The sequence below is a fragment of the Maniola hyperantus genome, chromosome 6 (assembly GCF_902806685.2).
Source record: "Maniola hyperantus chromosome 6, iAphHyp1.2, whole genome shotgun sequence".
Classification (NCBI taxonomy): Eukaryota; Metazoa; Arthropoda; class Insecta; order Lepidoptera; family Nymphalidae; genus Maniola; species Maniola hyperantus.
Genome location: NC_048541.1, coordinates 7,723,286 through 7,743,670, shown reverse-complemented (window position 1 = coordinate 7,743,670; position 20,385 = coordinate 7,723,286). Strand labels below are relative to the sequence as shown.

The following is a 20,385-nucleotide window of genomic DNA, read 5'->3' as shown; positions in this document are numbered from 1 at the left end:
AGCTTGGAGAGCATTGTGAAGAACTCTCAGGTATGCAGGTTTCCTCAAGATGTTTTTCTTCACCGTTAAAGCCTAAGATATATTGAATTGCTTAAAACACACATAATTCCGAAAATTTAGAGGTCCGGGAACGAACTCTCCGCTTTTATCTAATCATGTTGTGATGTTAATCCATTGCTTTGTTGCGGTATGACTTAAGGACAAACCAACAAACAAAAATACTTTCGCATTTATAATGTTAGTAGAGATGGAGGAATGGGAGAGGTCCTAGGGGATACTGAAATTTATTTTAGAAGTTTCACTTAACATTAACATTAACAATTGAGTTGGTTAGGATGTGATAACCACATTCCTTAGTTCATCATGATCAACCCATCACCGGCTCACTACAGAGCGCGCGTCTCCTCTCAGAGTGAGAAGGGTTGTTGGCCATAGTCTACCACGCTGGCCATGTGCGGATTGGTAGACTTCACACACCTTTGAGAACATTATGGAAAACTCTCAGGCATGCAGGTTTCCTTCACCTTCATGTTTTCCTTCACCGTTAAAGCAAATGATAGTTAATTAATTAAAACGCTCATTACCAAAAAGTTAGAGGTGCGTGCCCGGGATCGAACCCCCGACCTCCGATTAGAAGGCAGGCGTCCTAACCACTAGGCTATCACAGCTTATAGCATTCCTAAGTTACCTCTATATTAATTTTAACGTATAGGCACCTATAAGAACTTAAGAATCTAAAATTAAAATAAACACATTTAAAGACGGACAGCCCTATCTCCTCCTCTTGGGTTGCGTTGCGAATTTACTTAATACTCAATACAAGCTTTAAATTTAGGTTTCAAAGACCATCGAAAATAACTAAAATAAGTAAGGATGAGACATGCTGTGAAAGTTAACAACATTTTTTTATTCTATATCAATTAATTAGTCCTAGACTGTGATCTCACCCTGGTGGTAAATGATCGGAAAGAGGTATGGCAGTTTTTATTAAAATCATACCTACCTTTCATTGGTTTCCACGCAGCATCATCCCCGTGTAGCCGGCAAGAAATATTGTACCTTTAGAATGAGATTTCGGCTTTATCTCTGTTACTCATAACTATGTGACGTTTTGTCAGTCTCAACGACAGAGACAAAGCTCTATGAAACTGCTATATCTTTCTAAAGGTCGATGTACCTACCTACAATATTTCCTGCCGGGTACAGTACGCTAAATTGCTTGGCGGCATGGCTTGGCGGGCGGAACCTCCTCCCACTACTAAGATTTAACCAATTTAGAAATTATTTTCCAAATTATAAAAGACCACAGCACTTACAACAGGGAGGTAGTCGAAAAAACTTGGGAGTTCGACCTTTATCAACTGCCTTTCTCTACATTACCCAAATAATAATTAGCATTTGTGTAGTGCCCAAAGGCGACGACGTGTAGGAGTCTATAATCAGCTTATGACTGACAAATGAAGCTAATAATGAACTAATGGCGTACAAACCCTCATTCCATCCCATTCGCACTATGCTAGCGATCTGTACACTTTTCCTTGTTTAGGCCATACGGAAACGATACGATTTTCATATTTCAGTCGCATACCGCACGACTGTCAGCCGATAAGTTAATAATTCTAAATTCTAAATTATTTTCGAAATACATACAAAGCATAAAAATATTTTATGTTTGTACGTGTACTTATGTTGAAGTTGTGCGGCATCGCGCTTCTTCTCGAGGTTGTTTCTCGAAGAACACACAAAGCCGTCGACCAACGCGTCGCGTCGGTCCTGCGTGGTGCGCCAGTAGGACGATTTCGTAAAACCTGCATCAATCATTATTACAATCTCAATTATTCTGATTGGCTGAATTTGTGCGATTCTTGTTGCAATTTAATGCAATGTAGAGCGAGGGTCAACCAATCAGAGGTGATTGCGATCGTGACATTGTAGCTGTCATTCTCCCGCAATCGCGATCTCTCCGGTTATGTCGCATTTGCCGTCCGACCGGGCAATGAGAGTACAGGAATAGAGCTTGTGCACATTACCTAATATCTCCGTGGTTGAAATACGATCGGGAGCAACGGCTTCCGCAGAGTTTGAAGCTAGAGTTGGCTAATGCCAACTCTAGCTTAGGTAGCTTAGGTAGCTAGGTAACCTATTTACTGGCATAGTTCTCAGGAGCATTGAGCAGTGATTTTATGCTTCTATGACCTGCACGCCACTTGTCGAGAGGACAACATTATTATACTATACGATCAAAAGTTATCAACGTATAGTATAAACGTAGAGCCTTAATGGACTGGCGTTGATGGTCCGTCACTCCACATTTGACTGGGCGGCTTTCACAGCGGCACTCATGTAATGCCTGCGAGCTTACACACTACAGTAATCTGTCAATTTGAAATACTATAGTGCCTAAATGGACGACGCGGAGAGGCAATATCTAGCTAAGTGCACAGATCAAAGCCCACTCGCATCATAAATCTTTTTGCGCTACTACTTCGTGTAATTGTTTTGAAAAAGTTTGTGTAGCCGTTAAAAGGCAATTAGACTAACAAGACAGAAATAGCACCGCTACTTCAAAAAAGAAAAATTACTATTTTATGAAAACTGATAAGTTTTCCCGCATTCGTTGTCAAGTTCGCCAACGAAACATTTGTTTGATCTAAATTATGGTACTTAAATAATTTTGGGCCTGAAACATAATACAACACGCGCAACGGAAACGTGTCCAACGTCGTCCTAAAAGTAGTAAATTAAACACCTACCTACCTACCTACCTACCTACCTACCTACCTACCTACCTACTAGGTACCTAGTACCTACATGGATATTCACAAATCACAATGCAAAGAGCAGAATTTGACGTACTTCATACAGTAAGAAGGACTATTTCAAACAAAAATCACACTAGACATAAAGTTGTTAACAAAAACGAATTGCAGCCCGTAAAAATGTTCAGGTCGACTCGTCCTGTGGTCTACTTATAGTACGCAAGAGGTTGAAATGGCAATCGGGGAATAAACGCGCCGCACACCCGCACATCCCCCGCGCTAACCGGCAGGTGAGCGCGGGTGACGTGCGGGGGTGTGGGACGTCCCCGCCTCATACTCTCATTGGCATCTCGACCTATCGCGGACTGTAGAGATCATTGGTTCCTTGTGTCACAAATAGTACACATGTACACGCGCGTTCAGTGTGACATGCACCGCGCGTTGCCCGCCCTGTTTGTTCAGCCTTCAGTTCGTCTCTGCATCGTGTCAAAATTGCGAGACTGTCCGTTTAGAGAACACGTCTGATTTTCATTCACCAGTGTGTGTCCTAACTCCTTGCTAGTGTGTGTACTAGAGTGAATCTGATCAATCCATTATCGTGCACTGTCCAGAAGCTGTTAGGCTCGCAACTTGGCGACACACATTTTCCATTTCCGCGCTTGTCTTTGCTCCCAGTTCCACTTCTCCTTTAATTCAATCTGTTACGTTTTGAAGCTCTATAGCAAAACAAGCTAAAAACTAAGTTACTAAAATGTAGGTTACCCGGCTTTACCCCTTTTTACTTTTCAGATTGTTAATTAAAAAGATTAGGATAGGCAGGCTGCATACAGTAGGTATACTTACCTACCTATAGGTCGTGACAGGTCGAGATGGCAATCGGGGAAGTAATGCCCCGCACACCAGCACAGCCCCCGCGCTAACCCGTTGCGGGCGAGCGCGGGTGACGTACGGGTGTACGGGGCGTCCCCCCTCTTCATACCATGATTGCCATCTCAACCTGTCGCGGACTATACTCAAGTAGGTACCTAACTACACAACGACGCACAGCACAGCCTTTGTTTGAAATCACTACTTAGGTAGTTCTGTGAATGCGAAACTGTGTTTGTTTGTTGGTTTGTCCTTCAATCACGTCCCAACGGAGCAACGGATTGACGTCATGTTTTGTAAGTCCTGGAGAGTAATAGGCTACTTTATTACGAAAAATCAAAGAGTTTCCATGGGATTTTAAAAAAATAAATTCGCGCGGGCGAATTTAGTTTTTTAGAATTAACGATTTGGCTGACAGCCAGTCAGCAATATTTTTTTAGTTAAACTTAAGCTTTGCGATCCCTTATTAATATTGCAAGTAGATATAATGCAGTTATGTAAGTAGGTATGGAGCAGTAACCTACACTTAACACTATCGCGTGTAGTTACCATTAGTGCCAGTATGGTATCTGAACAATCCATTATCGGCACTGTCCAGAAGGTGTTAGGCCCGCAACTTGGCGACAGATATTTTCCATTTCCCCCCTCGCCCTTACAGCGGCCCAGATTCGCCTCTTCCATAATTCAATCCATACCGAATACATTGTGCGATACTTTGTTATCGTGTTTTATTTTATACCTCCACGTTAACAAAGTATAACATGCGATTGCTTTTAAATAAAAGAAGCAAGAGCGGCCGAGCACAAATCGATGTCGTACGAAATGTAGGGTAGGTACCATATTTAATTAAATTCAGTCTTCCCCTTAAAAGAAGGGTCTATCTACTATGCGGCCTAATATACTCGTGTCTCGTGGTATACTCGTACTGTTGACCACAAAAAAATAGTACAGTAGGTACTTACCTGGTAGAAAATATTGTGCATCGAACGTTACAAAGAAATAGCGGTTTCATAGAGCATTGTTTCTGTCGTTGAGACAGTACAAAACGTCACATAGGTATGAGTGACAGAGACAATTTGCTCTACAAAGGCGAAATCTCATTTTAAGGTCGATGTATTTCTTGACGGCTACTGTACCTAATATTTTCCGTGCTGTTGACAGACTAATGAAAAAAAACTAATACGGTTACGGTTAGATATACGATTGGCACCAAAGGAAGAGTGAACTACGGTGATTGCCTTCTCTGTGCACGTCTTCAGCAGCAGAATTTAGGAAGTCAGCAGCAAGATATGGTGATATTGTGGGCATATAGAAGAGATGATATTGTTGACGTCTCTTGCATTTTTTTCGGTAGGTAAAGGAAGTAAGTAGATATAGGTGTAAAACGCTAGTCATGCGCCCTTTATAGCTCAGCGTCTCTTGCAACATCCACGCGACCCGGTCGCAGAAACCGTGTCGATTGCGTAATTCAAAGAGTGGTGCCTCCACTAAATATTACAAGTTCATAAAGCCAAATATGAGTAAAATAATATATATTATCTAGTAACGGCTATACAATAAAACTACCTACCTACTCGGTGAGGCAACATTCGCAAGTTCATTATCCAAATGGACTTTAGCTATTTGATCCACTTATGTGATTGCCTGCAAGCATTATCTCTTTTCCACTGAATGGAAGCCATAAGTCTACCTCGTAACTCAAGCTCCGTATACTATATTCTTATGACCTTATATAAATACTTGTATATGAATAAGTTAGATATTGAATCTGTGAGAGAGCCTAGTTTATTAAATGGCTGTTTTGGGTATCTATGCATAAAAATGTTTCTATTTACTCAATACTCATACAAATCAGCTCGTTTTCGGATATAAGACTTCTGTTCGATGTTTTTATTTTATTTATAGACTAGCGAGTGGCTGCTATCAGACCTGGTGGCAAGTGATGATACAGCCTAAGATAGAGCGCGCTTGCCTAGAAGATGCCTATTCACTCTTTACTTGAAGGTACCCATATTATAATTGGAGGGGAAAACTGATGCTGGAAGGTTGTTCCAAATCTTAGCGATTCGGATTAGAAATGACGTGGCTAATCGCTTCGTACGTATCCGTGGAATTTTGACCACGCACGGGTGCAGACCTTGGCGATGCCTCGGTGCTTATATTTATATTTGACAATAAAAAATGAAAATAAAGTTTGTTTTTACAAATAATGTTTTTTTTTTTTATTATAAAACTATCGTCATTTATTTCGTATTTGTTTGCTATTCTGAATTTCTATTCAATGACTTTTAACTTTTTCCACGCTGTGAATAATTTTGCTTCAACCTTTTTTAGATAAAGTAGTGTATGAAACTCTACATAATTAGGTATTAAAACACTCGGGTACTATTAAAAAACTCGTCTGCGGCTCGTTTTGTAAACTCGCACTCATGTTTTAATACCACCCATTATGCAACCGTTTCTTAAACGACTCTATTATATCTTTGACACGCTCTCCTGTAGGTAAAGCTACGAAAAATGAGATACGATGTTCTTTTTTGCAAGTCAAAATATTCGTCTATCGTCGTCGTAATCGTCGTTAGAAAACGCCCATTTACATTCATTGGTTTAAGTAATCCAAAGATGTCGGGCCCTATGTAGAAATCAGCAGATACGAGATAATGGTCTTGGTCAGATCCAATCACTTAGCCAGTGAGTCCAATTCAATAATTTACAAGAAGCTAGAGTAGGTGCATATCTTTAATTTATTCCTTTTCGTAATAATAGTCTACGTTGTTTTGTCGTCGTCACTAATAAACGGGTTTTTACTAACCTACGAGTACAATTCTATATCAGGATCTATGACTATTTCCTTCATCTCTAGAGACTCTACCTAAAGTTATCATCATTCCAGAAGCCCGGCCTTATTTATTTAAATACTTTTTTAATAAACTTTCACGGAACAAAGCCAATAAATAAGTTTGCGCGAGATCATCAGACCAACACGTAGAGATTATCTCCCTCAGCCAAGCCTAATGGCAATTTTTATTTGATTAGGGAGCTATTCATCATCACCACCATGATCAACCCATCGATGGCTCATTATAGAGCACGGTTGTCCTCTCAGAGTGAGAAGTGTTTTAGCCATAGTCTACCACGCTGGCCTAGTGTGGATTAGCAGACTTCACATACCTTTGAGAACATTATGGAAAACTCTCAGGCATGCAGGTTTCCTGACGATGTTTTGTGATGAAGGAAAACTTCGTGAGGGAACTATTGCAACCTCTAAATTAAAAATAATATCACCATCTATGTAGGTACTTAAATTCTAAACACAAAAGTACCTAAGTATCTATTTAGTAACATGTCATGAAAAAATTAAAAACACTTAGGTAATTAGGTATATACCTATACCTAGTACCTACCTAACTGTTTGAAATAAAGAGTCAATAATCAATTTTAAATCGTTTCTAAACTTTTAATCTAAAGTTGTAGATGTTTTAGTAAGTGAGTACCTACCTAGATAGTTCTATGTGGAACTGTATTTTTTCATTCATCATGTACCTACCTACCAAAGTCAAATTATCTTCCCAAAACGTGCCAAAAAGCCCTTTAGGTTCCAGCCGCTTTCATTACTTGCTGGCATAATAATATTACTACGAGTCTACCAAAGTCCCAAGTTTCAACAAAGAGGCAGATTCGAGTAGGCCACAAAAAGTTTTCCAAATCTCCTGGCTCCTATAGGAATAGGGTTGCGGGCTTCTGTCGGCTATTACTTACAACGCAATATCAAATTGCTTTCAATTTATTTCGCAATTGCCGTCTTTGAGTTTCGCTTTGTAGGGGCCTCTGACGTCGGTCCGAGGCAACAATAAAATGTATTCGTCTCCGGAATGTTTAATATGGGGAAAAGTTTAATAACGCGTCCGGCGAGCAGCCGGCTGCCGGGCCGAGCGGTCAGCGCGCCTTCGCTCGCTGCGATAAATCAAATCTCATACCTTCAACGTACAGAAAAATCCTTATTACATTTGGAAATACTTCTTTTGGAACATTGAAAAAGCGAAGCAAATTACATTTAGATACCATTTGTTTTGCTCACTCAATAGCTAGCTGGTAGCTACCAGAATATTTCCAGTATTATTCGGATACCTTCCATATCCCTACTATAAACACCGCCAATATTATATATTCTGTGACACTGCTAAGTAGTTATACTTAAGTTAGGTTAGGTTGAAACTGTTGTATAGGTATCTATATGTTTATGTTATAATAGTTCAAACTGAACTGCTGGCACATCGTGATTGGCATAGTAAACCTATATCAATGTTATCATACAAAAAATTAATAACCCCGAAGATTTGGCTTTGCAGTTTGTACTAAGCGCTCTGGGCGTTTTCCTGTCGTTAGGCCATACGCGATGTGTCGCTTTATTGGCTTTGGGCTAACACCATCTTACTTACACAAAATTATTAGTTTTGTATAAGAAGATACCTAGTAGGTATGCGGAGGTTGAAAGGAACTTGGTTTTATGAAAAAAAAAACCGGCCAAGTGCGAGTCAGGCTCGCGCAACAAGGGTTCCGTACTACAGTCGTATTTTTTTGACATTTTGCACGATAATTCAAAAAATTATGATGCATAAAAATAAATAAATGCACAGGTGAAGACCTTTCATAAATGATACCCCACTTAATATAGTTATCTTACTTCGAATATAAAAATACTAATTATTATTTCATGACCACAATTTTTTTTTTGTGTGATGTAACCACAAAATCACGGTTTTCAGATTTTTCCCCGAATGTCAGCTACAAGACCTACCTACCTGCCAAATTTCATGATTCTAGGTCAATGGGAAGTACCCTGTAGGTTTCTTGACAGACCGACAGACAGACAGACAACAAAATGATCCTGTAAGGGTTCCGTTTTTCCTTTTGAGGTACGAAACCCTAAAAAGTACCTACTTACCTCCCCCAATTTTCCTTGATTACTAAAGTACCTACCTATAAGTCATTCTACTTAGGCCTAAGCTGCAGATAGTTAGCGACCTAGTTACGTGAACAAAAGTTAAATTAGCAGGTAGGTACCAGGTACCTATGTAAGTGATTGCCACAATATTACGACAGCCTGATTAAAATTGATACAGAATAAAGTTTGCGGATCTTATAAAAGAATAAAACATTAAATAAAGCATGGCTTGACAAAAAGGATGCTTATAGATGCTCCAATGAGTGTCTTATGTCAACGCCGAAGTTGCCCTACGGCATCGCATCATTAGCAAGCGGCACCCGTGAGGAGTGCGGGTCTCACCATCTACTCTCATCAACATTGGTTGTGCAAAAATAAAGGTATTTTATTCGCGTTCAATCATTTCGTTTCCATCACAGGTTGTGTAAAAGACACGGGCAAAGATTTCAGCCTAAACCAGCAAGGTACAATGTGCAACGCAATCCTTGCGAAATATACATACAAGAGTCAGTTGTAATCCGAAACGCTATGACTTGTGGGCTCATCAAGACGCAACAGACGAAGCTCGGCGGCCCTGGAGCCCGACGGCGACACAATAGCTCCCTGACGTTAATTAAATGTTAACAAACGCCCTCGTCGTCGCTTAATTGGAACTGTTGCCTGTTATCCTTACCTTCCGACGCGAAGAATGACTTCTAAGCTTAAGAACCACACTTCAGAATATCACTGCGCCTTCCTTAACAAAATTGTGACGAAATTACTCTTTTAATTTATTTTAAGGTTTAAAATAATTATTTTCACTCAGCTGGGCATGGGCATACCCACGGAACAGAAAAAACAGGGAATACCGGCTAAATTAAGATTTTGACAGATTTCAAAATAAACATTTACATTAATTAGATGATGCCCGCGACTTCGTCCGTTTGGTTTATTATTGTTTTTAAAAAATCCCGTGGGAACTCTTTGATTTTCCGGGTAAAGTAGCCTATATGGTATATAAGCTGGTATGGTATATGGTACAAAATCGGTTAAACTGTTGAGAAGTGAAAACCTACCAGACAGACAGACAGATAGACAGACACACTTTAGCATTTATTAAGTAGGTATGAATAAAAGAAACTCGACTGTGCAAAAGCCTTTAAACTCAGAATACAGAATACCTTAGCTCAGCCGGGGCCCGGGGGATATACAAAAGTGATGATTCTTTTTATCATCTTAGGGCGTGCTTCAAAAATTTACTAGCGTGGTCGACTATGACCAAAACCCTTCTCACTCTGAGAGGAGACCCGTGCTCTGTATAGTGAGGAAGAAATAATTTGAGAGGTCGGGGGGCAACGTCCTCCTAAGGGCGCCTCCTGTGAGGCTCGGACCACGGCTTAGGATGACGTTGGGATGGGTGGATTTGTTGGACTACTGGTTAGTCCGTACGCCCCCGAGGCCATGGCGTGAGTCCACGTCCGGGTGACGTTAGAAATCGGAGACCTCGTCTTTGCCGGCGAAGACGCTGTAATAAGGTTGAATTGTGAAGCCCGACGAGATAGGGAGCATTGTCGGTCATGATTTGATCGTCGTACTGATCGTCGTACGTTTCCATCGCAAATGAGTTGAGATAAAAAAATGCATCCCCGATGCATTTTTAAGCTTAGCTCACTTTAGCTCTGATCGAATTAAGTAGCCCTCATGTACGTAGGTCGTAAATACGTCCGTCCATGGTAGCCCTATGTCGAGCCCTATACAAAAGAAGCGATTCTCCGCCTAACAATTTTATTGCCATATTTGATGTACTTTTATGTTACGGGAGAGGTTGGAAGTTGGAATAAACTTAGGTTTACCCGGGGTTACTTAGTATTACCCAAGGTTCTTGGGTAATGTCCAAATAATAATGAAAAATAAGTTTTAATTCGGAGTTTACCCACTCATTTACTAACTCACTTAGGTACTTGCTTACTGGGTAATGTTAGATTAATTAATTAGAGACCCCCCCAATATAGTGAGTTGTAGGCTGAAAGGCGTACACGGGTACACGGTCAATAAGAAGACAGCAGGGGTTTTTTAGCCGGTAAGAGTCCGGCTCTACCTACGGGTGTCCATGAGGATTTTCCCCCTGCTGTATAAACAAAAAAAAAAAAAAAAATAGTGAGTGGTCTCTTCCGTCGGCCCGGTCGACGGAGCCCCGCTTGGTCGGGCTTCTTTTAAAAACCACCCAGAAAAAAGTAAAAACAAATAACCACGTTAGTAGTTAGAAGGGGGGGTCTTACAGACCCCACTATCCCTTTCTAACCTAACCCATCCGTGTCGTGAGTCGGAGTGCCCTAAGTCCTGAGCCAGTGGAAGCGGGGGTAGGAAAGAGTACCCCACTATGCAATCGAGCCATGCATTTCTTCCAACCCGAAAAGGACACAATAGTTCGAAGTGACGACCTCCCTGGCGCAGTGGTGAGCGCTGTGGTCTTATTAGTGGGAGGTCCTGGGTTCGATTCCTGGCAGGCGTTTGGAATTTTATAATTTCTAAATTTCTGGTCTGGTCTGGCGGGAGGCTTCGGCCGTGGCTAGTTACCACCCTACCGGCAAAGCCGTGCCGCCAAGCGATTTAGCGTTCCGGTACGATGCCGTGTGGAAACCAAAGGGGTATGGGTTTAATAAAAACTGCCATACCCCTTCCAGCCCGCTATCATCTTAGACTGCATCACCACTTACCATCAGGTGAGATTGCAGTCAAGGGCTAACTTGTATCTGAATAAATAAATGAAAAAAAAAAAGTGCATAAACTTTGTCCAACCTAACATTATCCAGCCAGAGTTAGGAAGACCTAGATGAGTATGGGTAAATTCCGAATTAAACTTTATTTTGCTTATTATTCGAACTTTACCCAAAACGTTTGGCTAATACTAAGTTAACCCGTGTAAACCTAGGTTTACTAGATACATCTTCTAGCATTACCCGTAACATATACAGCAGATCAAACCCCAGCTAAATACCAAGTTTCTAAACGATCTACTATTGTCATTTGTCACTGTCAGTTAAAATGTCAGTGTCAGTCAACTATCAAGTGTCAGCTGTCAAACTCATTGCCGGTGGCCGATCACCGATAAAAGGTGGCCGATGCCATGCCAAACGTTGCTGAAAAGAACAAAATCTTGAAATTCTCAAATCATCAGCATTGCAAAGCAATATCACAAAAATTTAAACCAGTTTTTGGTTTATTCTATATAACATTTCAGTATCTAGTCTTGTAATCTTGTTCCTTGCAATAAAAATATGGCAAACTGTAGACCGGCTGGTCTTTCAGATGAGGACTCGGACAGTGACGATAATTACGGCTTTTTTAATAAACTGGTATGTTTTCTTAGTTTGTATCAACGATTTTCCTATTCAGCAAATATTTTTTCATCAAAAGACAAATAAACCTCTAATTAAATTACCTTCTAGCACTAAAGTAGTTTTCATTTAGACAATAATTTTAGTAGTTAGGTAGATACATAGTTACCCACTGTATTTGCAGGATCGCAATCAATCCTACACTAGCAACTATGAAAATACCAGACAAAAAGCTGAAACAAAGTTACAAGAAGCTATTATAAATGGAGATCTTGAAGGAACTGCTAAAGTTATCAGTGAAGGTTAGTACCGTCATCCTAAATCCTGATCAATTCAGAAAAGTAGGTAGGTACCTACTATAGAAGAAAAAATGATTTTTAAATAGCTATCCACAACACAGCTGGTTAAGGAGGCAGACTAAAATTTGAAAAGTATTTGTAGGTGCTTTATCTGTCGAAAAACCTGTAGAGTTGAGTGCTTAATTTTTTTTTGTGGAAAGCAATTTCACCATTGAATTATGAAATCACAGAACCGAACCATACAAAATAAAAATCATAAGAAAATATTGTAGAAACATTTTATATGCAATCTACTAGTACTAAATTAACCCTTTGCTTTAAAATTTTCAGATCTGAGGGATGATGTCAATGCTAGACTGGAAAGCGGTTGGACACCTCTATCACATGCTTGTTTTCATGCTCAAGAAAATATTGTCCAATTCTTTTTGTATAAGGGTGCAGATCCTAACACACATGCAGGTTTGAGCCAAAAATGTTTTTTAAATCATGTCTTGGGCATTTTGATAGTTCATGACATTCAAATTGAACTAAAAATACTAAGCTTACAAGATAATCTACAAGAATGATAATCTCTTAATATTAAGAAACATAATTGCAAATTAAGATCATTCCTCGTTTGTTGAACAATGGGGCTGATTCTCTTGTGCACAATCTCTAAACTAAACTAAAATGACACGTCTAAATCTATTGCTATCCCTGTCACAATGTTGCTTGCGGAAAAGGATAGCACTAGATTTAGACCTGTTAATTTAGTTTAGTTTAGAGATTGTGTACAAGAGAATCGGCCCCAATTTACATGTAAAGTAGTACTAAACTACCTATCTAAATTGTTAACATTTTTTTTTTTTATATCATATTTTAATTCTTACAATTCTATCACTTTTTTTAACAGATTCTGTAACACCAATAATGTTAGCATGTTCAAATACCAGTGCCAATGAGTCTGCCACATACAACATTGTGTTGAGTCTAATAGAGAAGAACTGCATACTCAATGTTGGTGACAAGTACGGAGTGACGCCTCTCATGCGAGCTGTTATTAGTGGACGCATCTCTGTAGTTGAACTGATTATTGATAAGGATGTTAATATTGAGATAAGAGATCGGCAGGGCTGGACTGTAAGTAAATGAATTTATTTTGAGTAAAATCTGCATAAAACTGTAATTTACAAAGTTTTATATCACAATTCACTGTCCTTGTTTTAATATAACAATTCTGTGATAAAAGTTGTAATAGAATAATAATATTTCTTTGACATAATTATTTATTATTTATTAAATGATGTATAAATCCCTTTTTGGGATGCAAGCTATCTCTTTACCAAACATGATGCCCATCAATTCATTCACACAGATTTTAGGTTTTTTTTAGGTAGGTATAAACCATTTCTGTGCCTTTCGTCAAAAGCTGTGTGTGTGTGTGGTTTGCCATAAAAAGTTGACAGATAAACTCACTTTTGCATTAATTATAATATTAGTATGGAATGATTGGGTTGCTTGGGTTGTAATATTTAGAATATATAAAAGGAAAAGGTGACTGACTGATGGACTGATCTATCAATGCACAGCTCAAACTACTAGACGGATCGGGCTGAAATTTGGCATGCAGATAGCTATTATAACGTAGGCATACGCTAAGAAAGGATTTTGGAAAATTCAACCCCTAGAGGGGTGAAATAGGGGTTTGAAATTTGTGTAGTCCACGCAGACGAAGTCGCGAGCATAAGCTACTTTATTATCAAAACAAAAACTAATCTTTTGTCTTTTTAAAATTATTACATTTAAATGCTGTTCAATTGGCTACATTTAATTTATGTTGTCTATGCTTATTGACATTCATGAATAGTATTATATGCGTAAAAATAACTCTTCACGCCCCATTTTAACACTATGGGTCAACTGTCATGTCAAAAGTATGATTCACCTTTAAAATAAGGACTAAAATCGTACTTTTGACATGAAATTTGACACAAAAAGTTAAAATGGCGCGTGAGGAGTTATTTTTTACAGACTATACTTTTATCTCATTATTACATGCCTTTATATTAGTAATACACACACCCTATAATCTATCATAATTGTACCACCTTATGTGTTCTGTGTATAAATAAAAGCCATGAATACATTCTGACTGATTCTGGGCCTCAGGGATAGGGTGGACAGTAGGTACTTATTGAAGAGATGGAACCCTAAGTTTACATAATAAGTTGTTTGTTTGTTGGAACAAAATCTGCGCAGTTCCAAACTCAGCAAAGAATCGCTTAGCAAGTCAGCAGGTGTACGCATACACGGAAGTAGAGGAAGCACGTCACATTGCAGCGCGACAATTATGCGCGCTTTGAAGTGTAAACCGCCCTTATACAATACGTCTCTTAGAAGCTGAAATTGACATATTATCTTTGTATATTGTCTGTGTTATAGCCTTAAATTAAAACAGAAAGTCAGCTGCTACATTAGTGTATTAAACCAAATATCTTGTTCTGTTCAGGCAATCTTCTGGGCAATACACCACAATCAACCCCGGTGTCTTGAGTTACTCTTAAGTAGAGGAGCGAGATGGAATATAGTGGATAAATCTAATCGCTCACCAAAAGAAATAGCCAGTTCTCACGAAAATGATGAGATTAATGACATCCTTCAACAATGTTCAATGTCAAATGAGAGTGACGAATTACTAGACAGCGATGCAACTCAACAAAAGGATTGTCTAGACAATCAGACTCAGTGGCAGGATTATTACCCAGGCTTGAGGAATGAGAGCAAGTAAGTTTTGTACAGGCTATATTTTGACCAACTTAACATTAAAGTTAAACAGCACTAAGTTTGCGGCACTATTTAGCACTATTTAGGCTCAGGTGGAAGCGAGTGCCGCTTCCACCTGAGCCTAAATAGTGCTAGTAATAGGTATTATGAACGCTGAAATGTAGTAAAATTGTATTTCTGTCACTTAATTTGCTTGTTCCCGAAATAAATATTAAAAATAAAAATTAATGTACTTATTTTAATATCTTCAACTTTATTCATGAACTCAGAATTTTCTCTTAATAGCAAATAAAAAGTTTTTAGAGATCCCTCGTTCTTGGATGTAAGACCTGTCATATTATTTTGTTCGTATAAAATGTAGCCTATGCCTGACCATAACCACTACCCTTATTATAAATGCGAAAGTGTGTTTGTTTGTCCTTCAATCACGTCGCAACGGAGCAACGGATCGACATGATTTTTTGCATGGGTATAATTTAAGACCTAGAAACCTGGACATAGGCTACTTTTTATGCCGGAAAATTAAAGAGTTCCTACAGGATTTTAAAAACTAAACCCACGCGTACGAAGTCGCGGGCATCATCTAGTAATTCATAAATTGATTGACATTCATCAAAATCGGCTCAGTAGTTTAGGCGCAAGGGTGAAACATACATAAATATGTATATATATAGACTGCTAAAATTACAACCCTGGCTTTGATGTAGTCAGGTAAAAAAGGGAGTGTTTACAACTTTTTCTGGTGCTCCCAAACACCATTAAACCTGAACCAATTTCAAGTAGTTCATTCATTTGAAAGGACACCTACTTAAAGTTCCCAACTTGTAATTAACAGACAGAATAGGTATCAATTTTCTAATCAAAGTGCTTTTGATGTAAATCATTTAGATTTTTCTGTTTCATATTACAGACCAAAATATGCAAACGAAATATCTCACCTACTGTACGGTATGAACTGCGATCGCCTGTCGAAGACCTTCGAAAGTACTCCTATAGACTTGCGGACATTTCTCCTACTCGAAAATGAAGACATGCTAAAGCTAGGCATCGAAATGCCTTTTGAAAGACAGAGATTAAAACATGGCTTACGTAGTTTTCACACAAGGAGCTGGAAAGTAAATGCCGTCGCAGGGTTACAAACAGAGCGTGGTGAACCAAAGAGGTATGAGTATTAATACTACTATTATTAACTACTAGCTTATGCTCGCGACTTCGTCCGCGTGGACAACACAAATTTCAAACCCCTATTTCACCGCCGTAGGGGTTGAATTTTCAAAAATCCTTTCTTAGCGGATGCCTACGTCATTATAGCTATCTGCATGCCAAATTTCAGCACAATCCGTCCAGTAGTATGAGCTGTGCGTTGACAGATCAGTCAGTCGGTCACCTTTTCCTTTTATATATTTAGATTAGACTAGAGTGTGGGAACTCTCGGTTTGATCCTGAATCGACGATTTGTCAAATATTAGGCTATGGTGACATAAAACCATAGAAAAGCGTCAAATCTACTAACATTTGACGCCTGCCGGTAACGTCGAAGCCTCGAGTTTTGTTAGAAGTTCTCTAACTGTCGTGAACTGTGCTCGTGGGCACAGACAATGACAACGATTAAGCATCCGGCTGTACGTTCCATACGTAACATAATATGTAGGTTATGTGACATACAAGTTACATTAGGGCGGCTGCCTGGAGCTGGTTTTGAAAGCAGAAGTCCTTTTTGGGTTGGGAAGTGGTTTAATTGATCGATTTACATGAAATTATACATAATAAGTAAAATAGAAAATAGGTATGTAGTGTACGTGCGTTCACACCGATGTTAGGACACGAAGAGTGGCGAGTGTAATTTTCTTAGTGCGTCATTTGTTTATACATACTTACTATGTTTGTTTGTCTCTTGCAGTATCACTGAATGTCTAACCATATTGGGAACCCACCTACAACAGCTGTATATTTTGGAGACTACTCTTACATACGTTTTACGCGATTACAACAGAATTCAGAATCAAATCAAATTTGAGCCGCCTGACTCACCTACAATGGAGAGATTGCAAGGCGCTGCCAAAAAGATGATCGGAAATATCAACAGTATTAGGAGAGAGGTTAATGCAATGAAGAAAATCCATACTAAGGTAACTAGCAAAACATTTTTTGATTCTTTTGATTACTATACATACTATGTGAAACTCAGGGTTTTTTTTACAATTTGAGGCAAACAATATTATCACTAGCTAAAACACGACTACAGGACCTGGCAGAAAATACTGTACAGCGACGTTTAGAAAGATATAGCGGTTTTGTGTCGTTTAGATCTACAAAAAATCACGTAGGTATGAGTGACAGAGACAACGCTCTACGAAGCCGAAACCTCTTTCTAATAGTTGATGTACAATATTTCCTGACGGATACTTGCTTATAACAAAAATTAGATACTTGAGGTTGTTAAGTAAAGCCTTCTAAAACAGTTAGGTATTTTAACTGAACTGTTAATGGGGATCCACAGACAAAACCGATCTCAGAGGGCGCCACAAGAGGTCCGGCCAATGTCAAATTAAAATCAACATTGTTTGTTTTGTTTGTTGATATCGATACAATATACGATTGTTTCCTGAATAACTTAAAGATGTATGATACCTGGAAGCTCGTATAATTATAATTATGGCGTTTGACAGCTCAGTACAAATGTACTCTGTGGCTCAGTATAGCCGGTTCCACAGATGATATACCTACTACCTCTATGACCGGTTCGCTTATGCGTCACCTGTCGTGATAAATTGGCAGTGTGGATCCCTTTTACATAATAATATACTAAGTACACATAAGGGATGATTTATGCCAACACGTGGCGGAGAGTTCATGCTTCACCGTGTGGCGTCCGTGCCTGGACACGGCACGGTGATGCATGTACTGCTTCATATAAAATTACGCGCCTTGTACGTGGCACGGCCCGCGCCTGCCACGCCACGTGTTGGCATAAATCATCTCCTACGCGTTATAGCAGCGTGACGCGACGGCAACATATTTACCTCAGTTCCTACAAGTTTGAATACAAGAAACCGTATGAAGGCGTTCGTACTATGTGGACGAGTCGTTGATGCTCCGCTCTGCAGTGTAAATTGTAATGCATGATAATTGATAAATCACAATGCCTTGTATTATAAATCGTACGACAGTTAGCACGCATTCATTTAACGTCCTATCGTGCAGTCTCTGTGGCGCTTTGTGCCTGTTAAATATTCACTAGCAATAAAACTTACAGAAATCAGCTGTCATTGTCATTTCTGACCCATTACGCACAGTCGACTAGTCGCCCGGCAACTCAGTCGAAGGCGACCGTTAGAATCTGTAATTCACATGAAAGTTGCCGTAGACGCATGGAGTCGCCCCAACTCCGTACGCCTAGGTACGGCAAATTCCATATAAATTACAGATTCTAACGAACTCTCAATGCTCATTTTTAGGGTTCCGTACCTCAAAAGCAAAAAAGGAACCCTTATAGGAATTAAGATCACTTTGAGCTTTGTTGTCTGTCTGTCTGTCTGTCGTATCTGTCAAGACAAGGGAATCAAAACCTATAGCGTACTTCCCGTTGACCTAGAATCATAAAATTTGCCACAAGTAAAGGAAAGAAATCTTCAAATCATCATGCCACTGAGTGCAAGTGACGTGTAGTGTAAATGACTAGCCAGAGCTATCTTCTGCAAGTTTTATTGATAACGGACACTTGGCCTTAGTGTTGTTTTTCTTTACAGATAAGTAAAGATAGTTTAAAGCCCGCCGACCTCATAACAGAGAAAAGTACAAAAGACGTAGTAATAGAAGTTTTCACTCGAATTGTCGTGATCGGCTCCCTAAGCTATGTCGCATATCGAGCTGTCAATAATATGTGGAACAAATAAATGTGTACGTTTTGACTAAACTCCAGATCTTTCATTTAAGATAACCCAGCAGATCGATCCGGAAAAGCTGCATTAATCATTATTACAATCACAATTATTGTGATTGGCTGAATTTTTGGTAGGTTTGGTGTAACAATGCATTGTAGCCAATAATGAGCAAGCTTCAACAAATCAGAAGTGATTGCAATCGTCTCACTGTACCTGTCAATCTACGCGGTAAGGCCCCTAGCCTCCCTAGCATCTGTCTTGCAATTGTTGTTTTGTTTTATAATATTTAAGTAGCGAGCAAGAACTCTGGAAACTTGCATACTTATTCAATATCTCAGTGGATATGTGGCGCACTACAGCAAGTGTCTACAGCAAATGACAATTAAACTTTTTTCAATAATAATTATCAATCAACAAGTGCAAGATTAGATGTGCCTTGACAAAAATTTTATTCCTTAATTAATTAAGCCATTGTTCATTAATTAAGGAATTAGAATTTTGTACTTAGACACTCTTACCTCCTAAGGTAACTTGTGTTACAAAACATGTCACTGAGGGTGCCTGCATAAAGAACTAGGTTTCCGGTACCAACAGGTCGGTGAAGGTCGGTACCATTGCGTCGGTGTGCCAGCTCTCACATAAAGAGAGGTAGTAAGATAACATAACCCGCACCGAGCGGTACCGACCCGCACCGACCTGTCGGTATCGGAAACCTGCTTCTTCATGGTTATCATCCTTGGTGAAGGCTAAATTTCCGTAATATTGTGACGTTTTTAGAAAATTGAGATTTTCAACCTATTTCAAAACCGATTCATACTCCTTTCCATCGTCTATACGCGCTGTAACTATAATGTCAGTAGTCTAAAATAAAAGACCAAAAACTTATCACCAAGATTTAAAACTGTAAATTGGCACGAAAGACGCTGCAGCCATTATGAGAATGAGTGCAATTCAAACAGCGCAGCGTAGGCATTAATTTCTATTCTAGTCTATGGCTCATAAACACCAATTTATTTGGGGCATACCAGCGGCATGCATCACAATGATGTAACCAGTCTAACCGTTACAACGTTGAGAATTACGAACGCTTGTCCTAACAAACTAGCATCGACCTTGTCACGTATTTGTCCGAGTTAAAATCCATTTGGCAGCTGAACGAATGCATGCTGTGTTAATTAATTGCGACTCTGTATGCGCTAACATTATTCACAATCAGCGGTTTCGGGTAATTATAATATATTAGCGCAAATAGCGTTATTAATCTTACTGAGAATCTGTGGTGAATGATATACGAGTAGTCGGTTGGTACGTCATCTACTATGTTGGCTAACGCAATGACGTTACTTACTTGACTCCCAGTTTAGATGTAATACGAAACCCTAAATACGGAAAAAAACTTAGTTACAGACTTCCTTCTTCTTCCTCTGCTGGACATAGGTTTTCTCTGGTTAATCTCGGATCTCTTCATCCCTGATGAGATCACGTAGGGATGCTTGCTCCAATCACAGCTTGCTCCATCAATGGCTAAATTCACTGGCTAATTCCTTATCA

General features: G+C 39.3%; 1 protein-coding gene across 1 annotated transcript; it reads left to right on the top strand.

Moving 5' to 3' along the window:
* The first annotated feature begins 11,664 nt into the window (after positions 1-11,664).
* On the top strand, positions 11,665-18,866 carry Gasz (ankyrin repeat, SAM and basic leucine zipper domain-containing protein 1). The gene is made up of 8 exons (XM_034969884.2): positions 11,665-11,906; positions 12,073-12,190; positions 12,518-12,646; positions 13,080-13,306; positions 14,676-14,950; positions 15,861-16,112; positions 16,851-17,079; positions 18,700-18,866. Exons 1-8 carry the CDS (start codon positions 11,829-11,831, stop codon positions 18,844-18,846), a joined length of 1,455 nt encoding a protein of 484 aa, XP_034825775.1. The 5' UTR covers positions 11,665-11,828; the 3' UTR covers positions 18,847-18,866.
* Positions 18,867-20,385: the final 1,519 nt, after the last annotated feature.

Coding starts and splice junctions, on each gene's coding strand:
- Gasz (XM_034969884.2), top strand. CDS start 11,829: ATGGCAAACTGTAGACCGGCTGGTCTTTCAGATGAGGACTCGGACAGT. Junction 14,951..15,860: donor GGCTTGAGGAATGAGAGCAA/GTAAGTTTTGTA, acceptor TTCATATTACAG/ACCAAAATATGCAAACGAAA. Junction 17,080..18,699: donor TGAAGAAAATCCATACTAAG/GTAACTAGCAAA, acceptor TTTTCTTTACAG/ATAAGTAAAGATAGTTTAAA.